Source organism: Choloepus didactylus, chromosome 16, assembly GCF_015220235.1.
Source record: "Choloepus didactylus isolate mChoDid1 chromosome 16, mChoDid1.pri, whole genome shotgun sequence".
Lineage (NCBI taxonomy): Eukaryota > Metazoa > Chordata > Mammalia > Pilosa > Megalonychidae > Choloepus > Choloepus didactylus.
Genome location: NC_051322.1, coordinates 144,597 through 167,912, shown reverse-complemented (window position 1 = coordinate 167,912; position 23,316 = coordinate 144,597). Strand labels below are relative to the sequence as shown.

The following is a 23,316-nucleotide window of genomic DNA, read 5'->3' as shown; positions in this document are numbered from 1 at the left end:
TAAAGACTGAAACAATACTTCACTTAATCTACATTGCACCATCAATTGTAAGGTGCATCAGAGTTGTTCAAATACAAAGACAATGGGCCCTTAGAATCAGTGAAATATGGTATTTTTTTTTTTAAGTTTGTGGTCTGAGGTTTATGGCTGTTGCCCTAGGTTTATTATAGTTCCTAGCAAAAAGGCCATAACCAGGAATTTTACTGATCGCTGTGAAGACAGTAATGTGATGCTGAAAGTGTTGGGATAATTTTTGTGACCTGTGACCCAAGAGGAAACACTACATGAAGAGGAGAGAGATTGTATGACGTAATCTTTAAAAAGAGGAATATATGTGTCTTATGTGTATGACAGAGAGTATTCATGAGAACACAGGTTTAGAAAAGGACGGAAATTAATTCTTGGTTACCATAATATGAAGAAGCCATGTTGTAGAATGGAAAGATCTGGGTCTCCTGTGGCTCTGCCACAGAGCGTGGGGCCTTCGATGAAGCATTTAATCTGTGTTGTTCTTCATTTCTCTGTAAAACTCAAGGCAGGCTCAAGTGTCTTGTTGTTCATTGGCTCTAAGGCTTCAGTACTCTCAAATCACCATGCGTTACTGGATTTCAGAACAGATTGCGCTCCTGAACTTGCTCACTCTTCTATAAATGCTCCAAGAGTTGCTGAATTCCCCAAAGTTGCCTTAAAGAGAAATTCCGCATGGTCAGTGCTGTATTGTATGGCCTTAAACTTACCTCGGTATTATTCATTGCATGAGCTTAAGCTCAATCCCTCTTTCTTTATTGTGGATCTTACTGTATTGGATATCTACCGTGTCCACTTAGCACCCATCTTCTCTTAGAACGGGGAAGTAAAAAGAGAGTAATGGTGTGTGGCTATAACAGTTTGAAAACCAGATTACTTGTAGGTAAATACTGGATATTTTAGAATTTAGAGTTAAAACAACATTGAAACTAAGAGATGGGATGAGAAGAGGGGGAAAATAATGTCTCTTGCAGAGAATTACTGAGTTTGTTTTAATTGATGCAGTTAATTTAAAGTAGAGAACTAAGTAATGAGACTTGTGGTTTTAATGGATAGCTTAGAACAGGGGTCAGCAAACTTAAGAGTTGCAGGCTCAATCCAGCCTGCCTCCTGTTTTTGCCCACAAGTTAATTAAGAATGGTTTTTATCTTTTTTTAGTGTTTGAAAAGTCAAAAGAATACAGTTTTGAGACAAGAAAATTATGTAAATTCAGATTTTTGTGCCCATAGTTTTAGTGTAACACAGTCATGTTCATCAATCTATGTTATCCATGCATGCTTTTGCACTACTATGGCAGAATTTGAGTGGTTGCGATAGAGATTGTATTGTATGGCTCAGAAAGCCTAAAATATTTGCTCTCTGGGCCTTTACTTGAAAAAGCTTGCTGACCCCTGGTGTTCTAATTTGCTGTCATTAAGCAAAATACTGGAAATGGATTGGCTTTTATAAAGGGGAATTGTTCGGTTACAAATTTATAGTTTCAAGGCCATAAAAGTATCCAAACTAAGGCATCAACAAGAGGATACCTTCATTGAAGAATGGCCGATGGTGTGCAGAACACCTCTGTCAGCTGGAAAGGCACGAGGCTGGCATCTGCTGGTCTTTTGTTCCTGGGTTGTGTTTCAAAATGGCTTTCTCCAAAATAATTCTGGGCTTGTCTTTCTTAGCTTCGCATGTCCTGTGCATCTAAGCGTCTGGGTTCCTCTCTTAGCTTCTCCGGAGCAAACTCTGGGCATCTCCAGATGTCTCCAAGCATCTCTTAGCATCTCTGTCAGCTTCCAGGCAGCTCTCCAAAAGTCTCTCTTTGCTGCTCTAGAGGCATTTTGGCCTCTTTACTCTCTGTGTGAACTCTCTTTAAAGGTCTCCCGTGATCTAGTTAAGACCCACGCTGAATGGTGGGCTCCACGCCTCCATGGAAATAATTCAATCAGAGGTTCCACCCTGAAAAACAGACTAATCCGTCTGTCCCCACAAGATTGCGTTAAAGAATATGGCTTTTGGGGGGACATAATAGATTCAAACTGGCACACCTGGCTTACAATAAACATGTTCCTTGAGGACTGATAATGTTAAATTATCCAACTAGCAAATTAAAAGAAATACTTTTAATATGCTCAAGGAATATAGAAGTTGTGGCCTCTGATAGTTTTACTAGATTATGCCTAAGACTTTATTTTCTTTTCTTTTCACAGAGATACCGAACAAAGCCATACTGTTGTAGCCTCTGTAAATACTCGACAAAGGTGCTTACTTCATTCAGAAATCATCTGCATCGTTACCACGAAGATGAGATTGACCAAGAGCTGGTGGTCCCTTGCCCAAACTGTGTGTTTGCATCTCAACCCAAAGTTGTGGGGAAGCACTTCAGAATGTTTCATGCGCCTGTTCGGAAAGTCCAGAACTACACAGTGAATATTTCAGGTGAAATGAAACCATCAAGAAATGATGTTATAAGTTTTACATGTTTAAAATGTAACTTTTCTAACACTTTGTACTACAGCATGAAGAAGCATGTGCTAGTGGCCCATTTTCACCACTTAATTAACTCCTACTTTGGCCTGCGGACAGAGGAAGTGGGTGAGCAGCCGAAGGCTAACGACACTCTTTCTACTGAGAAGATCCCACCACCTGACAGGTATTACTGTAAAAAGTGCAATGCCAATGCCAGCAGCCAGGATGCTTTAATGTATCATATTTTGACATCAGATATACACAGAGATTTGGAGAATAAGCTTAGATCTGTGATTTCAGAACATATTAAAAAAACGGGACTTTCGAAGCAAATGCATATTGCTCCAAAACCAGCTTCAAGTTTGGCCATACCATCCAACAGTTGTGCTCCTGGCATTTCGGCCACATCGCCTTGCTTTCATCTTGCCTTGCCACAGAGCAATCAAAGCCGAGCTGCAGTGCCGCCAGTTCAGGGCACAGGTCAGCCAGTGACTGGGCCTTCTGGAAGCCTCACCCACTCTCCCCCCACCATGGCCCAGCCCCAAGTGGCTCTAGTCTCCAGTGCTCTGCCGGTGGGTCAGAATAGCATTGCTCTACAGCCATCCACACCTCAGTCTGTCTTTGTTTCCCACGGCGTTCCACTTAATCAGTCAGTGAACTCTGCTGTTTTACCCTTGAGTCAACCTGTTGGACCTGTAAATAAGTCTGTTGGAACTGGCGTTCTCCCCATCAGTCAGACCATCCGTCCTGGGATTTTACCCCTTCATCAGCCTGTTGGGCCTGGAGTTCTTTCCGTCAGCAGGCCCATGGGATCTGGCGTCCTCCCGGTGAACCACTCTGTTCCCCCTGGGGTTCTACAGGCAGTCTCACCAGGGGTGATTTCTGCAAGTCGGACAGGGCCGGCAGGTGTCCTTCCCGCAGGCCAGATGACTCCTGCTGGGGTTATCCCTTCAGGACAGACAGCTTCTTCTGGGGCCCTCCCTGCTGGCCAGGTGGTCCAGTCAGGGGTGCTCCCCATTGGCCAGACAGCCCCGTCGGGCATCCTCCCCGCTGGACTCACGGTGCCGTCGCGGGCTCTCCCTCCGGGCCAGACGGTCCCATTGAGGGTCCTCCCCGCAGGTCAGAAGGCTTCCTCAGGGGTTCTCCCGGCAGGCCAGATGGTCCCTTCAGGGCTTCTTGCTCCGAACCAGACAGTCTCATCAGGTATGCTGCCTGTGACCCAGAATGTCAGTCCTGGCGTTCTTCAGCTCAGCCAGCCTGTAATGTCAGGAGTTCTTCCCATGGGCCAGCCTGTGAGGCCAGGGGTCCTGCAGGTGAATCAGTCTGTTAATACTGGCCTTCTGCCTGTGACTCAGCCAGTCAGAGCCGGTCCTTCGCAGAGTACCACTTTCCTGACCTCTGGCTCTATTCTCAGACAGCTGATACCAACAGGCAAACAGGTCAACGGGATCCCGACGTACACACTTGCACCAGTGTCTGTCACTTTGCCTGTTCCACCTGGAGGCGTTGCCACTGTTACCCCCCCCACAGGTGCCTATCCAGCTCCTGCAGCCAGGGGCAGCTGCACAGATAGCGAGTTCCACAGCAGGCATGCACTCTGCCCCAGTAGTGGTCAGTGCCACTCAGAATATGTTCGTTCAGGCTTCCTCATCTGTGTCAGAGGCAAATCACGCGCTCAGACAGGCTAAGCAGTGGAAAACCTGTCCTGTTTGCAACGAGCTCTTTCCTTCCAATGTCTATCAGGTCCATATGGAAGTGGCTCATAAACACAGTGAGTCCAAAGCTGGGGAAAGACTAGAACCTGAGAAACTTGCAGCTTGTGCACCATTTCTAAAGTGGATGAAAGAAAAGACGGTTTGGTGTCTCTCATGTAAATGCCTAGTGTCAGAGGAAGAGCTTATCTATCACTTGCTGATGCATGGCCTGGGGTGCTTGTTCTGCCCATGTACTTTCCATGACATCAGGGGTCTTCTGGAACACAGCAGGACCATGCATCTGGGGAAGAAGAAGTTGCCTGTGGACTACAGTAACAGAGGCTTCCAGTTAGACATTGATGCTAACGGCAGCCTGCTGTTCCCTCACATTGATTTCATTACCATATTGCCAAAGGAAGAGCTTGGAGAGAGGGAGGTCTATTTGGCAGTACTTGCTGGGATACACTCGAAGTCACTTGTACCTGTGTACATTAAAGTGAGGCCTCAGGTCGGGAGTGCACCCAGCAGCCCTAGCACACGAGCACTGACCTGTCCCTTCTGCTTTGGCACCTTTGTGACCACAGAGGCATATGAAATCCACTTGAAGGAGAGGCATCACATCATGCCAACAGTGCATACAATTTTAAAGTCTCCTGCTTTCAAGTGTATCCACTGCTGTGGGGTTTACACGGGAAACATGACACTGGCAGCTATCGCTGTGCACCTGCTGCGGTGCAGAAGTGCTCCTAAGGATAGCAGCTCAGACCTTCACGTGCAGCCCAGCTTCATCGAAAACAGTGAACTGCTGTTAGTCAACGGGGAGGTGATACCTGACTCTACTTTTTCTGTAAAGAGAAAGCTGACCGATGGCCATTCTGGGGCTGAAGACCACAGGGGTGGGGAGGAGCAGCCGCTCATCATAAATGCTGACCTAGCTCCAGTTTCAGAGAAAACGGGGAATGCTGTGCCCTTTAAAAGACACAAGAATGACAGCAGGGCAGAGGGCGTGCTGGCTAATGACGATACTCTCCAGATTTTAGCATTAAATCCTAAAAAGCTTGAAGACCGTTCTTATGAAGAAAAAAAGCAGTTTCTTAGAGATTATTTCCACAAGAGACCATATCCTAGTAAAAAGGAAATAGAACTGTTATCCTCACTCTTATGGGTGTGGAAAATCGATGTGGCTTCATTTTTTGGAAAAAGAAGATACATTTGCATGAAAGCAATAAAAAATCACAAGCCTTCTGTGCTTTTAGGCTTTGACATGTCTGAACTTAAAAACGTTAAGCACAAATTGAACTTTGAGTCTGAACCACAAAACTTGTAGAAAAAAAATCTGGACTATTAGGTCATTAGCAGTTTTTTTCAATTGAAGTTCAAAATATGTTATTTTCTTTACTCTTGTTGAACTCTGAATTTCAGTGGTCTTTATACTGCTCTTTAGATTTATTTCAGGTGCTCAGAAAGACTACTATCTAAGGAAGCAAATAGTTCTTTCAAATTTATTGTTTCCTGAAGTTTGCTTTTGTAACAGTTATTTCTAGTGTTTTCTTCTGTCATGTAAATTAAATCTTTTGATACTTCTTGCATGTCTTGTTTTCTCAGTAGTGTCAGTATCATATGATAAAAGCTTAAATCCATAAAGGCTATTTGTTTTGTCATTTAAGGAAATCTTAGCTTGTTTTGGAATACAGTACTTGATTAATTACTAATTAAGGAATTGCTCTTCTTCAGTTAACTTCACATATAGCAGCAAATGATAACAGTGTTCAGAGATGTGGATACAGATAACCTGAGATGTAAATGGTTTCTTCAGGCTGCACTGCATTAACTTATACTGATTTCTTCTTTGTAAAATATTCACAATAGATTATAATTTTGACTTCACCTTTTTCAGATTTGTCATAACAGGTATTTTTTATTATAACTCATAGAAAACCAAATGTTTTCCTTTGTTGATATACTGAACATGAAGTCTGGTATGTAGCTCATATATCAAAAGAGTTATTTTACAAATAAAGTAATTCTGTAGGTGCAGAAATACTTTTCAGTGTAGAATTTTTTCCTCTTTTTGATAAGGTGATAAGTAATTTCTCCATTTAAAAATATGAGTAAATCTTAGTGCCTTTAGAAAAAACATTTTAAAAATACAAAAATAAAAAACTCTTCGCCTGACTACTCATAAATGAGTGAAAGGGAAAGACCATGTTACTCAGGAATAAATTTCTTACCCCTGAGTGTGGTTACTAATTGAAATTTAAACCCAGCTTTTCAGGGGACAAAGTGAAGTGAGTACACCAAAAGCTAACTCTCCATGATCAGCATATTAAATCTTTGACGAAGTTTCCTAGAGGGCAACATATTAGTATTGGGGAATTGGGCTTTCCTGTGCCCTGGCTATCTGGGATAGTGGGATGATCTGGGATAGGGAACCTCCATGATTTAACTGTCCTGTGGATAGTTAAACCTAGTTTCTCCTGCAGAATATAAAATAAGAAAGCCCCAGAACCACAGATGGAGACTGTTTAGTTCTATTGCTGGTGATACACAGCAGGGGAACCTGTCTTATAGTCGTTAGTAGATATTTTTGGAGGGTGTGACATATCTTCTGGGAAATATGTTACTATATGGACTTCAAAAAATATATATAGTATTTGCATGCCGTGGCTATAGTGTGCATTTTCGAGGCAATTGTGAAACTGGTCTGTGATTGTCAGTGTTGTAAATTCAAAATGAGAGCTTGTTAAACTTTATTATTTTTTACCCGTTGTTTCAGAGTGTCTATTTTGAATTAAAACTTGGTATCCTACTGCAAATAGACCTGTTTAATTCTTTTAACAGTTAAAAATGTTACTGTATCATAGGAATAATTGAAACATGGAAATAGATACATTTATTTTCTAAAATACATTACTTGACTTGGAAAAGTCAACATAACCCAAAAAATTAATTCCCAGGGTCACAACATTTGTGTGCTTAGAAAATCCTGAGGTGTGCCCCAAGGTACTGGAGAAGTCCTGTCCGCAGGATGTCCGTGTGGGGGACTGGCTTTCACGGTGGCTCTCTCCAGTGTGACAGGTAACAAGGAGGCCACACTGGAGGCCCTGGTGTACTGCCCGGTACAGTTGATTCTATGGTCCTGTCAGTCGTGGCTTCTCGATTCGGCGCTGTTGATGGTGGAGGTGGTTGAGCAGCGTCCCTGGCCTCTACCCACCAGGTGTCAGGAGCATCCCTCTCCTGCCACGATCCAAACCATCTCCACGTGGCCCCACGTGAGGACTACTGGCATATAGGTCTTCTGATTTCCAGTTGCTTTTAGCTGTAGTACAACTTTCAGTGCTGAGTCTTTATGTTATGCTAGTTGCTGGCTAATTCTAAACAGTATTTTAGGCTTAAAGGATCAAAATTTGATACAAGCTGAGTTGCAAAAAGTATATTTGGAAGCTCTTGCAAATGTAAAAAAAAAAAAAAGTGAATTTGTTATTTAAAATGAAAAAAACATTACAGAGTAACTCATTTAAAAAGTAATGATTAGAAATTCAGAAGGGGAGGAGACACAAAATGCTGTATGCTTTAAAATTTTTTCCTTGATCTTCCTAGGTAGCAACTTTTTTAAAAATTCCAAATTTGAAACTGTTCAGTTAAAAGCAAATTTAAATGTAGCATGCTATTTTAGCTTCTCTAGATTCTGTTATACTTTTTGACAGCCCTTTACTCCTAGAACTATCATATGGTTCACTAAACAAAGCAATGAGTGAGTTGTTTGTCCTTGCTAAATTAAGAAAGGTAAAAAAGAAGCAGCCCCAAAACTAACCTAGTTTTTACACTAGTTTTAAAGTCTGCCTAGTAAATAATAAATATTTATCAACTTCTTACTATTGCTAGGTTGTGGGCTGAATGCTTTAATAGTATAATAATGCTCAGTGCTTACTGTATATTGTGCACTCTTGTAAATGTATTGTGCATTTTTAACATTTAATCTTAACAACAATTCTAAAGTGGTACATCCTTCTACCTTTAAGGAAACAGGAATGATGAGGTTAGATAATTTGCCAAGCGTAGAGAGCCGGAAAAGGGGGAGGAACTGGGATCGTAACCTGGACTCCTAATTGTGATAGATCCCCACTTAAGTCTCAAAATAAAGTAGCTGTTATTTTATGTACTCTTTGCAGATGAGGAAACTGATGCTCAGAGGTAGGGTGACAACTGTTGAGGTATTTCTTGAAGCTCAGTGTTAAAGCTGAGATCACCCTACTCAGAGCTTACTGGATTTACTTGCAAAAGGTAACATGTCACTTAATGATACCATCTTGTCTCTGGACTTGTACGTAGCCAGGGTATGTGGAATGAACCCTACGTGAAACCATGGACTGTCGTTCATAGCACAATTATAAAAATGTGTAACAATGCAAGGTGTTCGTAATAGGGTGGTATATGGGAATCCTGCATTTTATGCATGATCTGTAAACCCACAACTAAAAAAATAATATTAGAGAAATTAGGAAAAAATAGATACTTAAGGCCTCCCGATCCTCGGCATCCCTTTTCTGGTGGTGACGATGACATCAGCCTCTGATCAAGGTTGCCAACAGGCCACTTGCCAGGTGCCAGACGCTTACTTATGAACATGACATCCTCTTTTAGTAATGAAGAATGAAAGGTGGAAAGTTCTGGTGGAATTAGGGAGAACAATGATAAAAGAAACACGTGGTATTGTTATTTTGGAATTTTGGCAGTTAACAGTGTCTCCCATGTTACCAACTAGAGTCCCTGCTGAACTTTTATCACTTTAGGAATAAAAATTCCTTCTGTGAGGTATTGCCAGATTTTTATTTGTTTAGCTTTAAAAACTGTTAAGCTGAATTGTACTCTGTTGTTGGGTATTTTAATTTTCTCAAACCAACTTTTTTCTTAAGTGATGAGAATAAATGTCTAAGCATGGTACATTCCTAATAACAGAGCCTTACTTACGCTTTCTGGGATTAGGTTTGTGATATGTAGATACTAAATCTTAGCTGTAGAATTACTCTAATTTTTTAAATAACGTCCTAATTGCTATGTAGACTTTAATATTAACTACAAATTAAAATAGTTTAGCAATGTAATATTATGTAAGAAAGCTATTTTCATATTTAGTGAGCATGCCTTTAAGAACATACCAATTACCTGTGGCAATATCTGGTAGTTGCCAGGTATTAAAACAGGTTGCTTGTTTCAGATTCTAAATTTAGGAGTTTCTTAATTTGTCATCCATGACCCACCTGAATAAAAAGAATATGTGTGACTTAGAAGGCCAGTGAAGTTAAGGTGTAGGTTATATTATCAGATTTTCTATAATACTCGGCCAGAATGAGAATTTACACCATCAGCCTCAAAGACTTACGATAATGACACCTAACAGCCTACATTGTATGCTTATTGGGGTCTGCTGTCTAGGAGGACCACCTTATAAAACAGATAAAAAAGCCTCCTGTGTCTAAAAGGGACCTTTAAGGGCCACCGTGTTGTCAGGTGAAAGAACAAGTATCAATACCAGTCATTCACACTAATGACTTAGCTATGCATTTTGAGGAGGAAATACATATAATTCTTCTAAACAGCAGCTAAGTTTAGTTTTTTCATGGCCGCCTAAAGGAGGGACCCTCCAAACAATTTTCTTTATCCCACTCAAAATCATATAAGCAACATGATTATTTTTAAGCAAAAAAATCAGCCCTTTTCAGAAGGGATGTTTTTCCAATAAAAAGCTGAGGTTTTATTAATATTCAAATTATAAACCAAACTTCAGCAACCGTATAGACATGCTTGCCATGTACAAACTAAGACTGTGAGGTCAAGACTTTAAAATACAAATCCAGAATTGTTCACATAAGTCAGCATGTAGTTTCCTGCAATTTATAATCCATGATATGGGAAGTTTAATGTTAATAATATACCTAAAAGTAAGCTATAGTATAGAAAATTGAATATTACCAATGAATAACTGTAAGGCTTTAATGGTTCAGTAGTTTTCCTAATAATGTCTGTACAGATAATAGATATTGAAAAGGTTGTAAAAAGGTTATGAATTGTAAAATCCATAAAAATAACAGTTCTGCCAATTTACAGATAAGTTGACTCTTTGCTTTCCCCAAACCCCTACCAAGCAGCGTTCTGGTTAGAATTGGAAGATAAAGGAAGTCACCACATTGTGCATGAAATAATGAAAACACTGAAAAATACATTTTTGTCTGAAAATACACTAAAAATGTCCATACTCTGTCACCAGTTATGGAATTAAGATGAACCAAACAAAGGCCTCAAGCCCCAAGAGTCCTCTGAAAGGGTGTTGTGCAGACTTAGGCTTGGTGTCTTCGGTCCTGAAAAGCACAGAAGATTCACACGCGCGCTCGTGGGGCCTTGTGGAAGGTGACTGCTGAAAACAACTGGAGATGCACAAGAGATCAGTTTTTAAATTACACATTTTAGAGGGAAGATGATTTTTGGTTATTTTTAAAACTGTCCATTTTATACATGCTTTCAGATAAAGAGTAAATATTTACATCTGTAAGACAACTTAGAAGGAGGGTACATTTTTAATTGTATCAAGAATTTTTGAAGTATATTGGAAAAGTCCCAAGTTAAGCTTCTATCTTTGTGACCTGCCCCTTCATTCCAGTCACCTGACTTCCCATTACTTCAACAAAGGCCTGGCCGGGAGATAGTGAAGCGGAATGAATTTAAAAGTTGAAGGTAAGGTTAAAGCAAGTTACTCTAACTGCGTAATTAGAAATAAAATGTGATCTTTATTACTATATTACATATATTTAGGTTTCTAAAATTTTTCAAAATCAGTCATTCTTGGACTCAAAAAGGGAGTTCCATATATTTTTTGTAAGAGTTAGATGAGTTAGTCCATCACTTCAGGCAAACCCAAGGTATAACTTAGTCCTATATTTAGATTGCTTCCAGTTTCTCACTTTCTTCCTATTGTCACTATATCCCAAGTGTGAATTGGTGCTACATTGTTAGAGACTGAAAGCATAAACTGTCCGTATGAGATTTAAATTCTAACATGATGCCTTGCCAGGTGCTAATCAAAAATCAACCTGAAATGAACCCAATATTTTATAAAGATAGTAAATATATCAAATAGCTTTTCTTTTCTGTTGCAAAATTCATTTGGCATCTGAGTATTTGAATAGCTTAGTTACAAATCTAAATATCTTGATAATTTAAATATATGACTACATCTTAGGATTTAAATTATGGCAATATTTGAGATACAAGCCAACCAGAGCTTATCTAACGTGCCCACAAACTCATCAACACAGAGGGTCTTCAAGACTCCTGTCTAAAACATCAGTCTGTAATAAGGAAGCTTTTAATTTAGGATTAACTAAATCTGCATTTCACTTATGTATCCAATTTTTTAAAGTTCATAACTCTACAAATAGCACTGATTATTAGCTTGATGTTTTGAGTAGCAAAACTAATTTCATGCAGGATACTTATGTTTTTAAGTTGAAAAATTGCTTAATGAAAGTAATTTTGATTTGATAAACTACTTTTCTCATGTTTCCATTAATGTCGTTTGTAAAACTTTACAAGAAGGATGGAACAACTTACAGCTTTTCAAAGTATCTTCAGTTTTACAGTGTGCATGTTTGAAATTAATGTGCAGTGGTGGAGTGCCGTTAAAAGGAGACTGGTCCACGTGTTCACCCAGAAGGCATTTCATGCAGCTGCTCTGTCATCCCAACAACCCGAGTCAGGACAGCAGAGGATGCAGAAGAGAAAGGGGTTAGGGAGAATTTCTTTGGATGTTTCTAAGAATACATATTTTGCATTTGATTGTGTGCACAGATTATTCATCTCTTGATACTATTGACCCTGTGAGACAGGCCTTACCTTCTTCAAATAGATGAAGGTTTAGCCCAGAGGAGCTCAGTGATTTTTCTTAGGTCCTATGATGCAGTAATTGGTAGAGCCAGCTCTAAATTGGAGTGCTGTGACTTAATGTTCTAGCAGTCTTTATAAACAAAGTTCTAACCGTGTGATTACAAACGACCTCAATGAGAAAGGAGAAGGAAACAGCTGGAGAAACCCAGGAGGCAGCTGGGAAAGTTGACTGTTGGCCTCAACTGGAAGGAGAGTCTGTGACCAAAATGACCAAGTCTTAAAAGAAAAAGGCAGAACAACAACTTAAATCTATTCTGAGACTAAGATCAAATTGGCCCATTGCTTTAAATTGGTATGAGTTTGATGATTAAGAAAACAAAGCAAGGACACTCAACTTTTATTTGGCTTTCATATTCTCCAACACCAATGTTCTTCAACCTGGGGAGGGAAGAAAATCCTGTAGAAGAGAATTAAAGTCAAAGAAAGGTAAGGATGGTGGCAAAGAAAAAACTGCACTAAACAGTGTGAAACAAACCAAGATGACTTTATTCAGCAGCTGCTAGAGCAGAGGGGAGAGCAGAACTCAGCTCGGAGTCGGCCAAGGACTGCCGACTGTGTAAGGGCTGGGAGGGGGTTGGACACTGGAGCAGATGAGGGATTTAGAGGTTGTGATTAGGTCCACTTGGCTTGGGATGTTTTCCTTTGCAGTGATCAGGCAGCCTGGAGTCCGAGGGCTGTGAGAGAGGAGAGAAGGAGCCACCTACTTGGAGCCTCTATGGCATCTATGTGGCGTAAGGGCTGGGGTGAAAGGCGGGGAGATGTCAGAGGTGAAATTGACATGTACGATATTCGGGCCTGAAGTTGTCCTTGTTCCTTCTTTCCCCCCTGCAGTCCTAGTTGTTTTATTCTGCAGTCCTACAGCTGCAAGATTAGTTTCAAGGTAGGATGGGAGAGAGCGGGTACCATGTGAGACGAGTACGGCTGGCAGCCTGGCCGATAGAAAATTTCAAAATGGATGCAGTCTCCAAGTCCTTACTGCAGTGCTAAAAGCTACTGCAAATGCGACTGCAGAATCCCTACCCGTAACCCTGGAATTGTGAACTGAAGACATCCAGACATATGCACTAGCTGCCGTGTCCAAAAATGACTGCCTCAGCCCACAGCGGCTGTTGGAGCCTCAGGGCAGGGGAGGAGGAGAGAGGAGAGAGGGTCCCCTATGTCAGGGGAGGGGGGGCCCTGAAGCCAGGTGAGAGGGGGACCCGATGCCGGGGAGAGGGTGAGGTTGGGGCACTGTCCCCTGGAGTACTGAGGCTGCTGATTTTCAGGGGAGTGCTGACACTTTGGTGATCATTGTACCAGCTGATCTTGTTTCAAGGAGCAGTATAAACATTATTGTTCTTTAAAACCCTTAGAATATAAGTGGGGTGCAGGTCCTGGCTTTTTACTGAAGGGGCCTTTGTAGTGCTGTCTGGGACTTTTTAGTGTCCAGTTAGAAAACACCACATAAGAGTTAGTGCCACCCAAAACTCACTGCTCACCCTTCCCACTGGAACACTCCCAAACATGCTGAAATCAGCTCTCATTTTTGTTTGCAGGTAAGAACCTGGTTGATGTACCATTTCTCAAGAAATTAACATACTTGAGGAATGGTCAAAAGACAGTATGGTGTAGCCTGTAAATCCATTCAAACACGGCTCCAAATGGGTTATTGTTCCGCTGATTCTTGGTTCTGAGGCGGAAGTGTTCTCCAACCACCAGGGCGCAGGGAGTGTGTGTGCAAGAGAATGATTGCATGAGACAGTCAAGAGGAAAGGAACTTTGCAAACAGATCAGTTAGGAATCCAAAACATATTTGAGAGTGCTTCCTACCTGAAGTTTGTTCTCATCTGCTTTGAATTCTCTGGGAACATGCTGGGCACCTGGGTGACAGAGCCTTGAGGTGTGTGTGTCATCAGTGAATGAGGCACAGTGAAGCCCTATACCACATATGGGAGGTGTGACTAAGGAGTGATTTTCTTCTTGGTGTTTTTCTGTATTTTACAAATTTTCTTAAACTAATATGCATTTATTTAGTTCTGTAATTAAATCCAATTGACTCATTAAATCATTCTATATAGTTGTTGCTGTCATTGTTTAAATAAGGTGTGCTAGAGTGTGCAGGTTTTAAAGCTTGAAGTTCAAGAAGTGGGAGAAGCAGAAGGCATCATTTGGCAGTCGATCACCCCCAACAGCAATATTCTAGCCAATTAATTGATTAATTACCTTTGGAACTTGAGTGCAAGAACTAACAAGAGCACGATGTGACAAGGACAACTAGAGCTCAGACCTTGGCTTCTAAATGCCATCCACAAAAAGGATCCATGGCTCCTGGAAGAAAAGGATGGTTTTAGGGCTGAGACTGGGAATGTGCAAGATGAGCCTGAAACATCCTGTTGGACCAGAAAGCAAGAATGGCTCCAAAGCTGATGGGGGCATGTAAAAAAGATGCCCAGCTTGAAGGGACCCCCACCAGCCAAAAGCTGGGACACTTTGACAACAAACTAAGTGATGAGAGTAATGGATTATAACCCATTGAATAAAAGAGGAATCCATGCATTTACACTGATACATATAAATAAATAAATTACTTGAAAAGTTGATAAGGAATGGGATATTTCCATGTTCTCAAAATACCTCCTTACAAAACACTTCATTGCAAAGGGGAAATGAATAGGTTTACAGTGGAGAAGCTGGTGGACACCACCCTAATGACATGTCCCGAGGGACTCTCACCAGTCACGCATCAATTAAAGTGGGGGTGCCACCCGCAGAATGCACTGAGAGAACCCTGCCATTTCTATGACGATCCTGCCCAAGACACATGACCTGGCCCTAACTCTAACTACCAGACAAAACCAAGAGACATAGTTCAAAACAGCTGTCCTATAATCTGAAGTAACAAGGTCATGAAAATGGAGGAAAGACTAAAGAACTATTCCAGATTGAACGCAAGTGAGGACAACTAATTGCAATGTGTGATTCTGAACTGGGTCCTTTTATTATAAAGGATGTTATTGGGACAACTGGTGAAATCTGAATGGGGTCAAGGTAGTTATGTGTCAATATGGATTTCCTGGTTTAGATAGTTGTACTGTGGTTATGTAGGAGAATGTCCTTGTTTGTAGGAAACACAGTGATTGAGGGTCATAGGGCCTCAGTTGGCAAGGTGCAACAGTTCAAGAGAAAAGCTCTTTCTATGGTGCTTGCAACTTTTCTGCAAGATTGTTTCAAAATAAAATTTTAAAAAGGGGGAAAAAGAACTTCAAAAATGTTCACACACTTTGGGTAATTTCACTTTTAGGATTCTACCCTAAAGAAATAATCGTAAATCTAGACAGATTTATTATTGCACTTTTTATAATATGAAAACCAGTGGTAACCCAATATCGAGCAGTAGGAAAGTGGTAAACAATTTAGGTATACCCATATTTTTCAGCTATAAAAATACTGTTTTGAAAGAAATTTAAGTCCCATGAGAAAATGTTTATGATGTGTTACATGAAAAAGATGTCCAATACTGTGTAGTGTGTCAATTATGTGTCTAGTATCTGTCAAGTTATCTGTCTGATGGCTTCTAAGGAAAGACCAAAACATTAACAGTGATTATTAGGTAGGATTTCTGTGGATGCTTTTCTTCTTGATATTTTTCAAATTTTCCAAAATGAACATATATTTCTTTTATAATGAGAAAAAAATCAGAGTTAAAAAATAATGGTTTGGTCTCACAGAAACCTTTCAAAAGGAGGCAAGGCTCTTATATCACTTATGGTAACAGGGTTTTCTCTCTATTACCCTCATTTGTTCCATTTGCCACTTTTTTTTAAATGGAAGAATCTGTATTTTTTCTGTTTACAAAATCAATAGCGTGCATTTTGTGAAAACCTCGGATAAAGAGTTAAAGTCCTCCACCACCCTGTCCTTGGGAGACGACCCCTGACGCTTCCCTCTGCGGCTCCGCTCGGTGTCCTGCAGGGCCAGCTCCCAGCCCACGGCTCTGGGATCCAGACTCCTGAAGCCTGCGCAGCTACTTCGGGTTGGAAGCCTTGGAGACCGTGTGGTGGACAGCCTGGGGCCCGCTCGCGGCCCGGATTCCGGGGACCCGTGGGAACTTGCGCCAAGCGCCCGCTGCGCGCGGGTGCGGTGGGGGAGCTGGGGCGCTGGACCCCCGCGACCGGCCTGCCGCGTGGCGGCGAGTGGCCATCAGCGCTTCGCTCCTGAACTACCCAACGCGCCCGCCGTCCTCCGGAGCGGCTGTGAGGACTGTTGTCACCCGGGAGGGCTGGACACGCCCGTCAGTGCCATGAGGAAAGCCAGGCGCGTCTGGAGAGGCGGGCGACTGGCACCTTCCCAGCCGCGGCCGCGCGACTCGCCCCTGGGTCGCTCTCCTCTGCGAGGGGCCCACGCACTTGTCCATGCGCAGTGACCACCACTTCTGCCCCCTCGGGGTCGCCCCAGCACGTCTGTCTGTCCGTCTGAGGCCCTTGGGAAAACGGAAACTGGGCCAGGTGTCGCAAAGAGGAGGTTTAGGGCACTTCAGGAGACAAGGCGGGGTGGGCCGGGGGACCAGGACAGAGGAGCGAGGTCAGCAGAACCTCCAGCGTGAGTGGCGGCTGCTCCAGCCGGGGCCATGCAGGAGGTCGGTCAACTGGGGGCCGGGGAGGGGGGTGGCCGGTGCGCTTGGTGGCTCCTCCTCGGGGTCTCTTCCGGGTCCGGTGATGCCAGCTTCGGGCTGCTCCCCACGCTTCTCTCTCCAGCTGACGTTCACTCTGTTCATAAAGCGCTTCGATATCCGGATCAGAGCCCACCCGGACTCAGAGAACAGCCTGAAGAGCTCTTATTTACCATGTTCCACGCCCTCCACAATGCAGAGCAAGACCAAGAAGGCACCACGCTGGGGGGGTCGCACTTCAGTCCTCTGCCGGTGTGAAGAGCAGGTGTCAGGAAATCCATGGGAATAACGGCTCTGGAATTTAAGGCTGGTCCTGGAGGCTGCTTCATTTCCTCAACTGAAAAGAAGGTCACACCGAGTCCACTCAAGGCACCCTCCTCCCAGCTTTGTTCTCTTCATAGCAGTTATTGGCAGATGACATGCTACATATTTTTAAAATATTTTTATGCATTTTTTAATTGTAAACTTTAACATATATACATAATAGTGATAACTTTCAAAGTACAATCAAGTAGTTAGAGAGCAACTTTCAAAGAATGTTATGGGTTCCAGTTCCACAATTTCAGTTATTTCCATTATTGTAAAGTATAACATATACACAGAAAGGTGTTAACTTTCAAAATGCAGCTCAATATGCAGTTATATAGGTAATTTCAAAAAATATTATGGGTTACAGTTCCACAGTTTCAGTTCTTTCCTTATTGTGAAAAATAGGGTATATACAGAAAGGTGATAACTTTAAAAGCACAATTCAACAAATAGCTATAGAGCAAATTTCAAAGAATGTTAAAGGTTACAGTTCCACCATTTCAGTTATTTCCTTCTAGCTATTCTAATACTCTAGCAGTTAATATATATAAAGTTTCAGTATTCGTAATCCTTTGTCAAATCCTATCTTGTCTGTTGCTACCCCTTCCACTCATTTAATCAATTTCTCGATCTTCAGGGGTCTAGGCAGTGACCGCCCTAACTTGTTCATGTTGACATCAGGGGGTGTCGACAGTATGGGCAAAGGGGCTGCATCTGATTGTTGTTCTCAAAGAGGCTGTTGCCTCTGGGTTTTAGACTTGCCTGGCATGGGAACACTCTGGTGGATTTAAGTTTCTGACAGACAAAACTCAGTGAGTGAATCTTTCATAGAATCTCAGATAGGGACCTAGGAATTTTGGGGCTACTGTTGGTCAGGGTATGGAATACTGTGGCCATTTGGGATGTCTAACTGGAGGTTATATAAGAGAAACCCCCAGAATAGCCTCTCGACTCTGAGGTCTCTTAGACCCGGTAACCTTATTTTGTTACAATTCTTTTCTCCCTTTTGGTCAAGTAGGCATTTTCAATCCCTTGATGCCAGGTCCTGGGAGTCGTGTCCCACATTGCCAGGGAGATTCATTCCCCTGGGAGTCATGTCCCAAGTGGTGGAGGATGTTAATGAATTTATTTGCCAAGTTGGGCATAGAGAGAAGGGCCACATCTAAGCAACAAAAGAGGCTCTCTGGAAGTGCCTCTTAGGCATAATTATAGGGAGCCTTAGCCTCCCTTTACAGCCCTAAGTTTCACAAGAGCAAGCCTCAAGATCAAGAGCTTGATTTATTAAGTAGGAGGTTCCTAATTTCACATAACATAAATTCTGTCCCAAGAGAAACAGTTTCTTACACTATCTTCGCTTAGTTGTACAATCATCAGTTTCAATTTTAAACAATTATCATAACATAAAGCATCCCAGAGCTCTTATCAGCTGCTAATTATTCACCTCTCACATTAGTGTAGTGCTGGGAAGATAGTCCTATTCAATATAGTCTATAATATGTAATGGGTAGTTTCTCCATATATGACTCTGTTGCTAACTCTTGGTATCAGTGTCATACCTTATAAGTATCATGCTAACACTTATTTATATTTGCAGTGCTAATCTGTGGGTCACATGCCTTTAAACAACCACTTTCGAACATGTTCACCTTCAGTGCAGCACTGATACTTATAATCCCGTTAATGAAACATAATAGTACCTGTCCATCCCCATACATTTAAGTTCACCCTCACTATCATGTCTGTGCCTATCAGGTTATCATTCCCCCTTCACTGGCTTCTATCTGTAGGTCCCCTATATTCTACATTATAAGACACTGATTTTACCTTGTTCATGGAGTTCACATTAGTGGTAACATGCAGTATCTCTCCTTTTGTGTCTGGCTTACTTCATTCAGCATTATTTCTTCAGGGTTCATCCATGTTGTCATATGTTTCAGGACCTCATTCCTTCTTTCTGCTGCATAGTATTCCATTGTATGTAAATACCACATTTTGTTTATCCACTCTTCGGTTGAAGGACACTTGGATTGTTTCCATCTCTTGGCAATTGTGAACAGTGCTGCTATGAACATCGGTGTACAAGTGTCTGTTCATGTCACTGCTTTCAGATCTTCTGTGTATATACTGAGAAGTGAAATGGCTGGATCATAGGGTAACTTGATATCTAGTTTTCTGAGAAACCACCAAACTATCTTCCACAGCAGCTGTACCATTATACATTCCCACCAGCAATGAATAAGAGTTCCAATTTCTCCACACTCTCTCCAGAATTTATGGTTTCCTGTTTGTTTAATGACAGCAATTCTTATTGCTTGACATGATATCTCATTGTAGTCTTGATTTCCCGAATACCTAGTGAAGATGAACTCTTTCTCATGTGGTTTTCAGCCATTCATATTTCCTCTTCAGAAAAACGCCTTTTCATATCTTTTGCCCATTTTATAATTGGGCTGTTTATACTATTGTCATTGAGTTGGAGGATATCTTTGTATATGAAAGATATCAGTCTCTTATCAGATACATGGTTTCTAAATATTTTCTCCCATTGCATTGGCAGCCTCTTAACCTTTTCACAAATTCCTTTGAGGTACAGAAGCTTTTGATTTTGAGGAGTTCCCATTTATTTTTTCTTTTGTTGTTTGTTCTTTGGGTGTTAGGTCTAAGAAGCTCCCTCCTAATACTAGGTCTTGAAGATGTTTCTGTACATTATCTTACAGGAGTTTTATGGTTCTGTCTCTTATATTGAGGTCTTTGATCTACTTTGAGTTCATTTTGGTATAGGGTGTGAGGTAGGGGTCCTCTTTCATTCTTTTGGATATGGATATCCAGTTCTCCCAGCCCCATTTGTGGAAGAGACTGTTCTGTCCCAGTTCAGTGGGTTTGGGGGCCTTATAAAAAATCAGTCAACCATAGATCTGGTAGTCTATTTCTGAACTCTCAGTTCAATTCCATTGATCAATAGGTCTACCTTTGTGCTAATACCATGCTGTTTTTACTACTGTAGCTTTATAGTAGACTTCAAAGTCAGGAAAAGTAAGTCCTCCCACTTTGTTTTTCTTTTTTAGAATGTTTTTAGCAATTCAAGCCCTTTTCCTTTGCAAAGTAGGTTGTTGGAATTTTGATTGGAATTGCACTGAATCTGTAGATCAGTTTGGGTAGGACTGACATCTTAATGATGTTTAGTCTTCCTATCCATGAACGTGGAATATCTTTCCATATCTTTAGCTCCCCTTTATTTCTTTCAGTAAAGTTATGTAATTTTCTGTGTAGAGGTCTTTTGCATCCTTGTTTAAGTTTATTCCTAGGTACTTGATTTTTTTTCATTAGGAAGCCCTTAGCTGTTGTTATAGATGACAGTTTCATGGGTGATTATACCATTAAACATAACTAACTCTATGAAAAATACGGAATGAAAAAATTATGGTACATCCATATAAAGAAATCCTATGTAATAATTAAAAATGATTTTTTTCAAAATTCATTTTTTTGGTTGTGCATTCATCACTCTAATCTATTTTTTGAACATTTTCCTTTTAACAGAAAAAGTAACAATAAGAATAAAAAATAAAAGTAAAAAAGAACACCCAAATCATCCCCCCATCCTATTTTTCGTTTAGTTTTTTGGTCCCCATTTTTCTACTAATCCATCCATACACTGGATAAAGGGAGTGTGATCCACAAGGCTTTCACAATCACACTGTCACCCCTTGTAAGCTACATTGCTATACAATCGTCTTCAAGAGTCAAGGCTATTGGGTTGGAGTTTGATAGTTTCAGGTATTTGCTTCTAACTATTCCAGTGCATTAAAACTTAAAAAGGGTTATCTATATGATGCATAAGAATGCCCACCAGAGTGACCTTTCGACTCCATTTGGAATCTCTCAGCCACTGAAACTTTATTTCATTTCATTTCGCAACCCCCTCTTGGTCAAGAAAATGTTCTCAGTCTCACAATGTTGGGTCCAGATTCATCCCCGGGAGTCATATCCTGCCTTGCCAAGGAGATTTACACCCCTGGGAGTTGGGTCCTATGTAAGGAGGAGGGCAGTGAATTCACCTGTTGAGTTGGGTTAGCTAGAGAGAGAGGGCCACATCTGAGCAACAAAGAGGCACTCAGGGAGACTCTTAGGCACAATTATAAGCAGGTTTAGCCTCTCCTTTGCAGTGATGAGCTTCATAAGGGCAAGTCCTGTGAGAGAGGGCTTGGCACATGAAACTGCCAGTCCGCAATGTTTGTGAGAACATCAGCAACAACCCAGGTGAGGAAGCCCAACACCTCTGCATTTTCCTCAGCTCCTCATGGAGATCCTGAATATGTAATTTTATTCTCTGTCCAGATTACTTTGGGATGTGTCATATTTCACACTAACCTATGCAAACCTACCAGGTCTCACTTCCTATTAAAAGTTCCATGCAATTATGATATTTGAACGAACTGTACAAGTTAAATTGCACCAGCTAAACATCTCTTCCCTTGGTCTCACATGGAATTTGAAGTTTTAAAATGCAGTCACTATTGTCCTTTACCTTTGGCCCCATTTGCCCTAGTCCTAACCACATCTGCTCCATTCATATCTCTAGTTGAAGTCTGGACTCTTTCAGCTTTTTTAACAGTTGCTATATGTTCTAATACTGACATTCATATCTGCCAAGCTGTAGCTCTGAGTTTCAGGTGTCACACAGTTACCCAAAGTTCCAGGGATCTGTTAGGTTATACACAAAGGGATCAGCATCTCAGAGTTTGGAGATAGCCATTACAATTCAGGAATAGATGTGACTGCTGTAAGAGCTTACAATCTAGGGAACATTTCAATAATTGTTTCCCTGATGGGCTGTGCTGTACGGTTCAATTCTGAGTTTACACATTGTAGATAGTCCATGTTGGTGAGGCATTATAGTGTTTGCCTTTGTTTCTGGTGTAGTTCACTCAAAGTGCTGTCTAAAGGTTCCATTCACCTCGTTGTGTGTCTCACAGCTTCACTCCTTCTCGCAGTTGCTCTATATTCCATTGTATGCACACACAACAGTTCACCATTCTGTTCCTCAGTAGATGTACCCTTAGGCCACCTCCACCCATTGCAGATGATGTGTACTCTCTCCATAAACACCAGTGTGCAAATGTCCATCCATGTCCCTGCTCTCAGATCCTCCAAGTAGATGCCCTCTAATGAGGTCGCAGGACCTTATGGCCCCACATGCTTAGCTTCGTGTGGAACCTCCCCACTGTCCTCCAGAAAGGCTGCACCATTCTGCCTCCTAACCAACAGTAAATACATCCCCCTCTCGTGTTTTCCCCAGCACTTTTATCCTGTTTATATTTTTTCATATAATTGTATAGAGCTATATTCACATACCATATAATTATCCACAGTGTACAATCAGTTGTTCATGGTATCATCATACAGTTGTGCATTTATCACCACAGTCAGCACTTGAACATATTGTTTTCTACAAGAAAAAAGTTTTATTTTTAAATGAATAATACAAAAAGATAATAAAAAGAAAAATAAAATATCATACAATAAAATATAATAGTAGGGTCAGACAACAATACCACTCCCAAAAATCCCATATTTCTCCCTTATATCCCCCTCTCATACATATTTAGCTTTGGTATATTGCCTTTTTTGCATTTAATGGAAGCATATCACAATGTTGCTGTTGACCATAGAGTCCAGTTTGCTTTGATTATGTTTTTTTCCCAAATACCATCCCTTTTTCAACACTCTGCATGGTTGACACTCATTTGTTCTCCCACCTGTGAGAACATTTTTATATTTGCCACACTTAGTAACAGTCATTGGCCACTCCAGTTTTTGCCAAGTTATACAGTCCCAGTCTTCATCATCTTCTTTACCTCTGGTGTCATACATTCTCCTATCCCACCTCTTTCAGCTTTACTCACAGACATCTTTCTTCAGTGTACTCACAATATTGTGCTATCATCACACAGTATTATGCTCTCCATTTCTGGATCTATCCAATCAATCCTGCTGAACATTCTGCAGTCCTTCAGCATCAAATGCCTGATCTCTACCCTCTTTCTATCTTCTGGTAGCCTGTGTTATCAGCTTTAACTCTCAAAGTTTGTTCATCAATGTTAGTTCATATTAGCAAGACCATACAGTACTTGTCCTTTTCTTTCTGGCTAACTTCACTCAACATAATGTCCTCAAGGTTCATCCATGTTATTATATGTCCTGTGTCTTTGTTCTATCTTATAGCTGCGTAATATTCCATCATGT

General features: G+C 41.2%; 1 protein-coding gene across 1 annotated transcript; it reads left to right on the top strand.

The window, feature by feature from the left end:
• Window positions 1-2,337: 2,337 nt before the first annotated feature.
• On the top strand, window positions 2,338-7,535 carry ADNP2 (ADNP homeobox 2). The gene is given in 3 exon segments (XM_037805666.1): window positions 2,338-2,448; window positions 2,528-3,994; window positions 3,996-7,535. Coding segments are annotated over 2 exon segments (2,970 nt in total). The 5' UTR covers window positions 2,338-2,448; window position 2,528; the 3' UTR covers window positions 5,500-7,535.
• The last annotated feature ends 15,781 nt before the right edge of the window (window positions 7,536-23,316 follow it).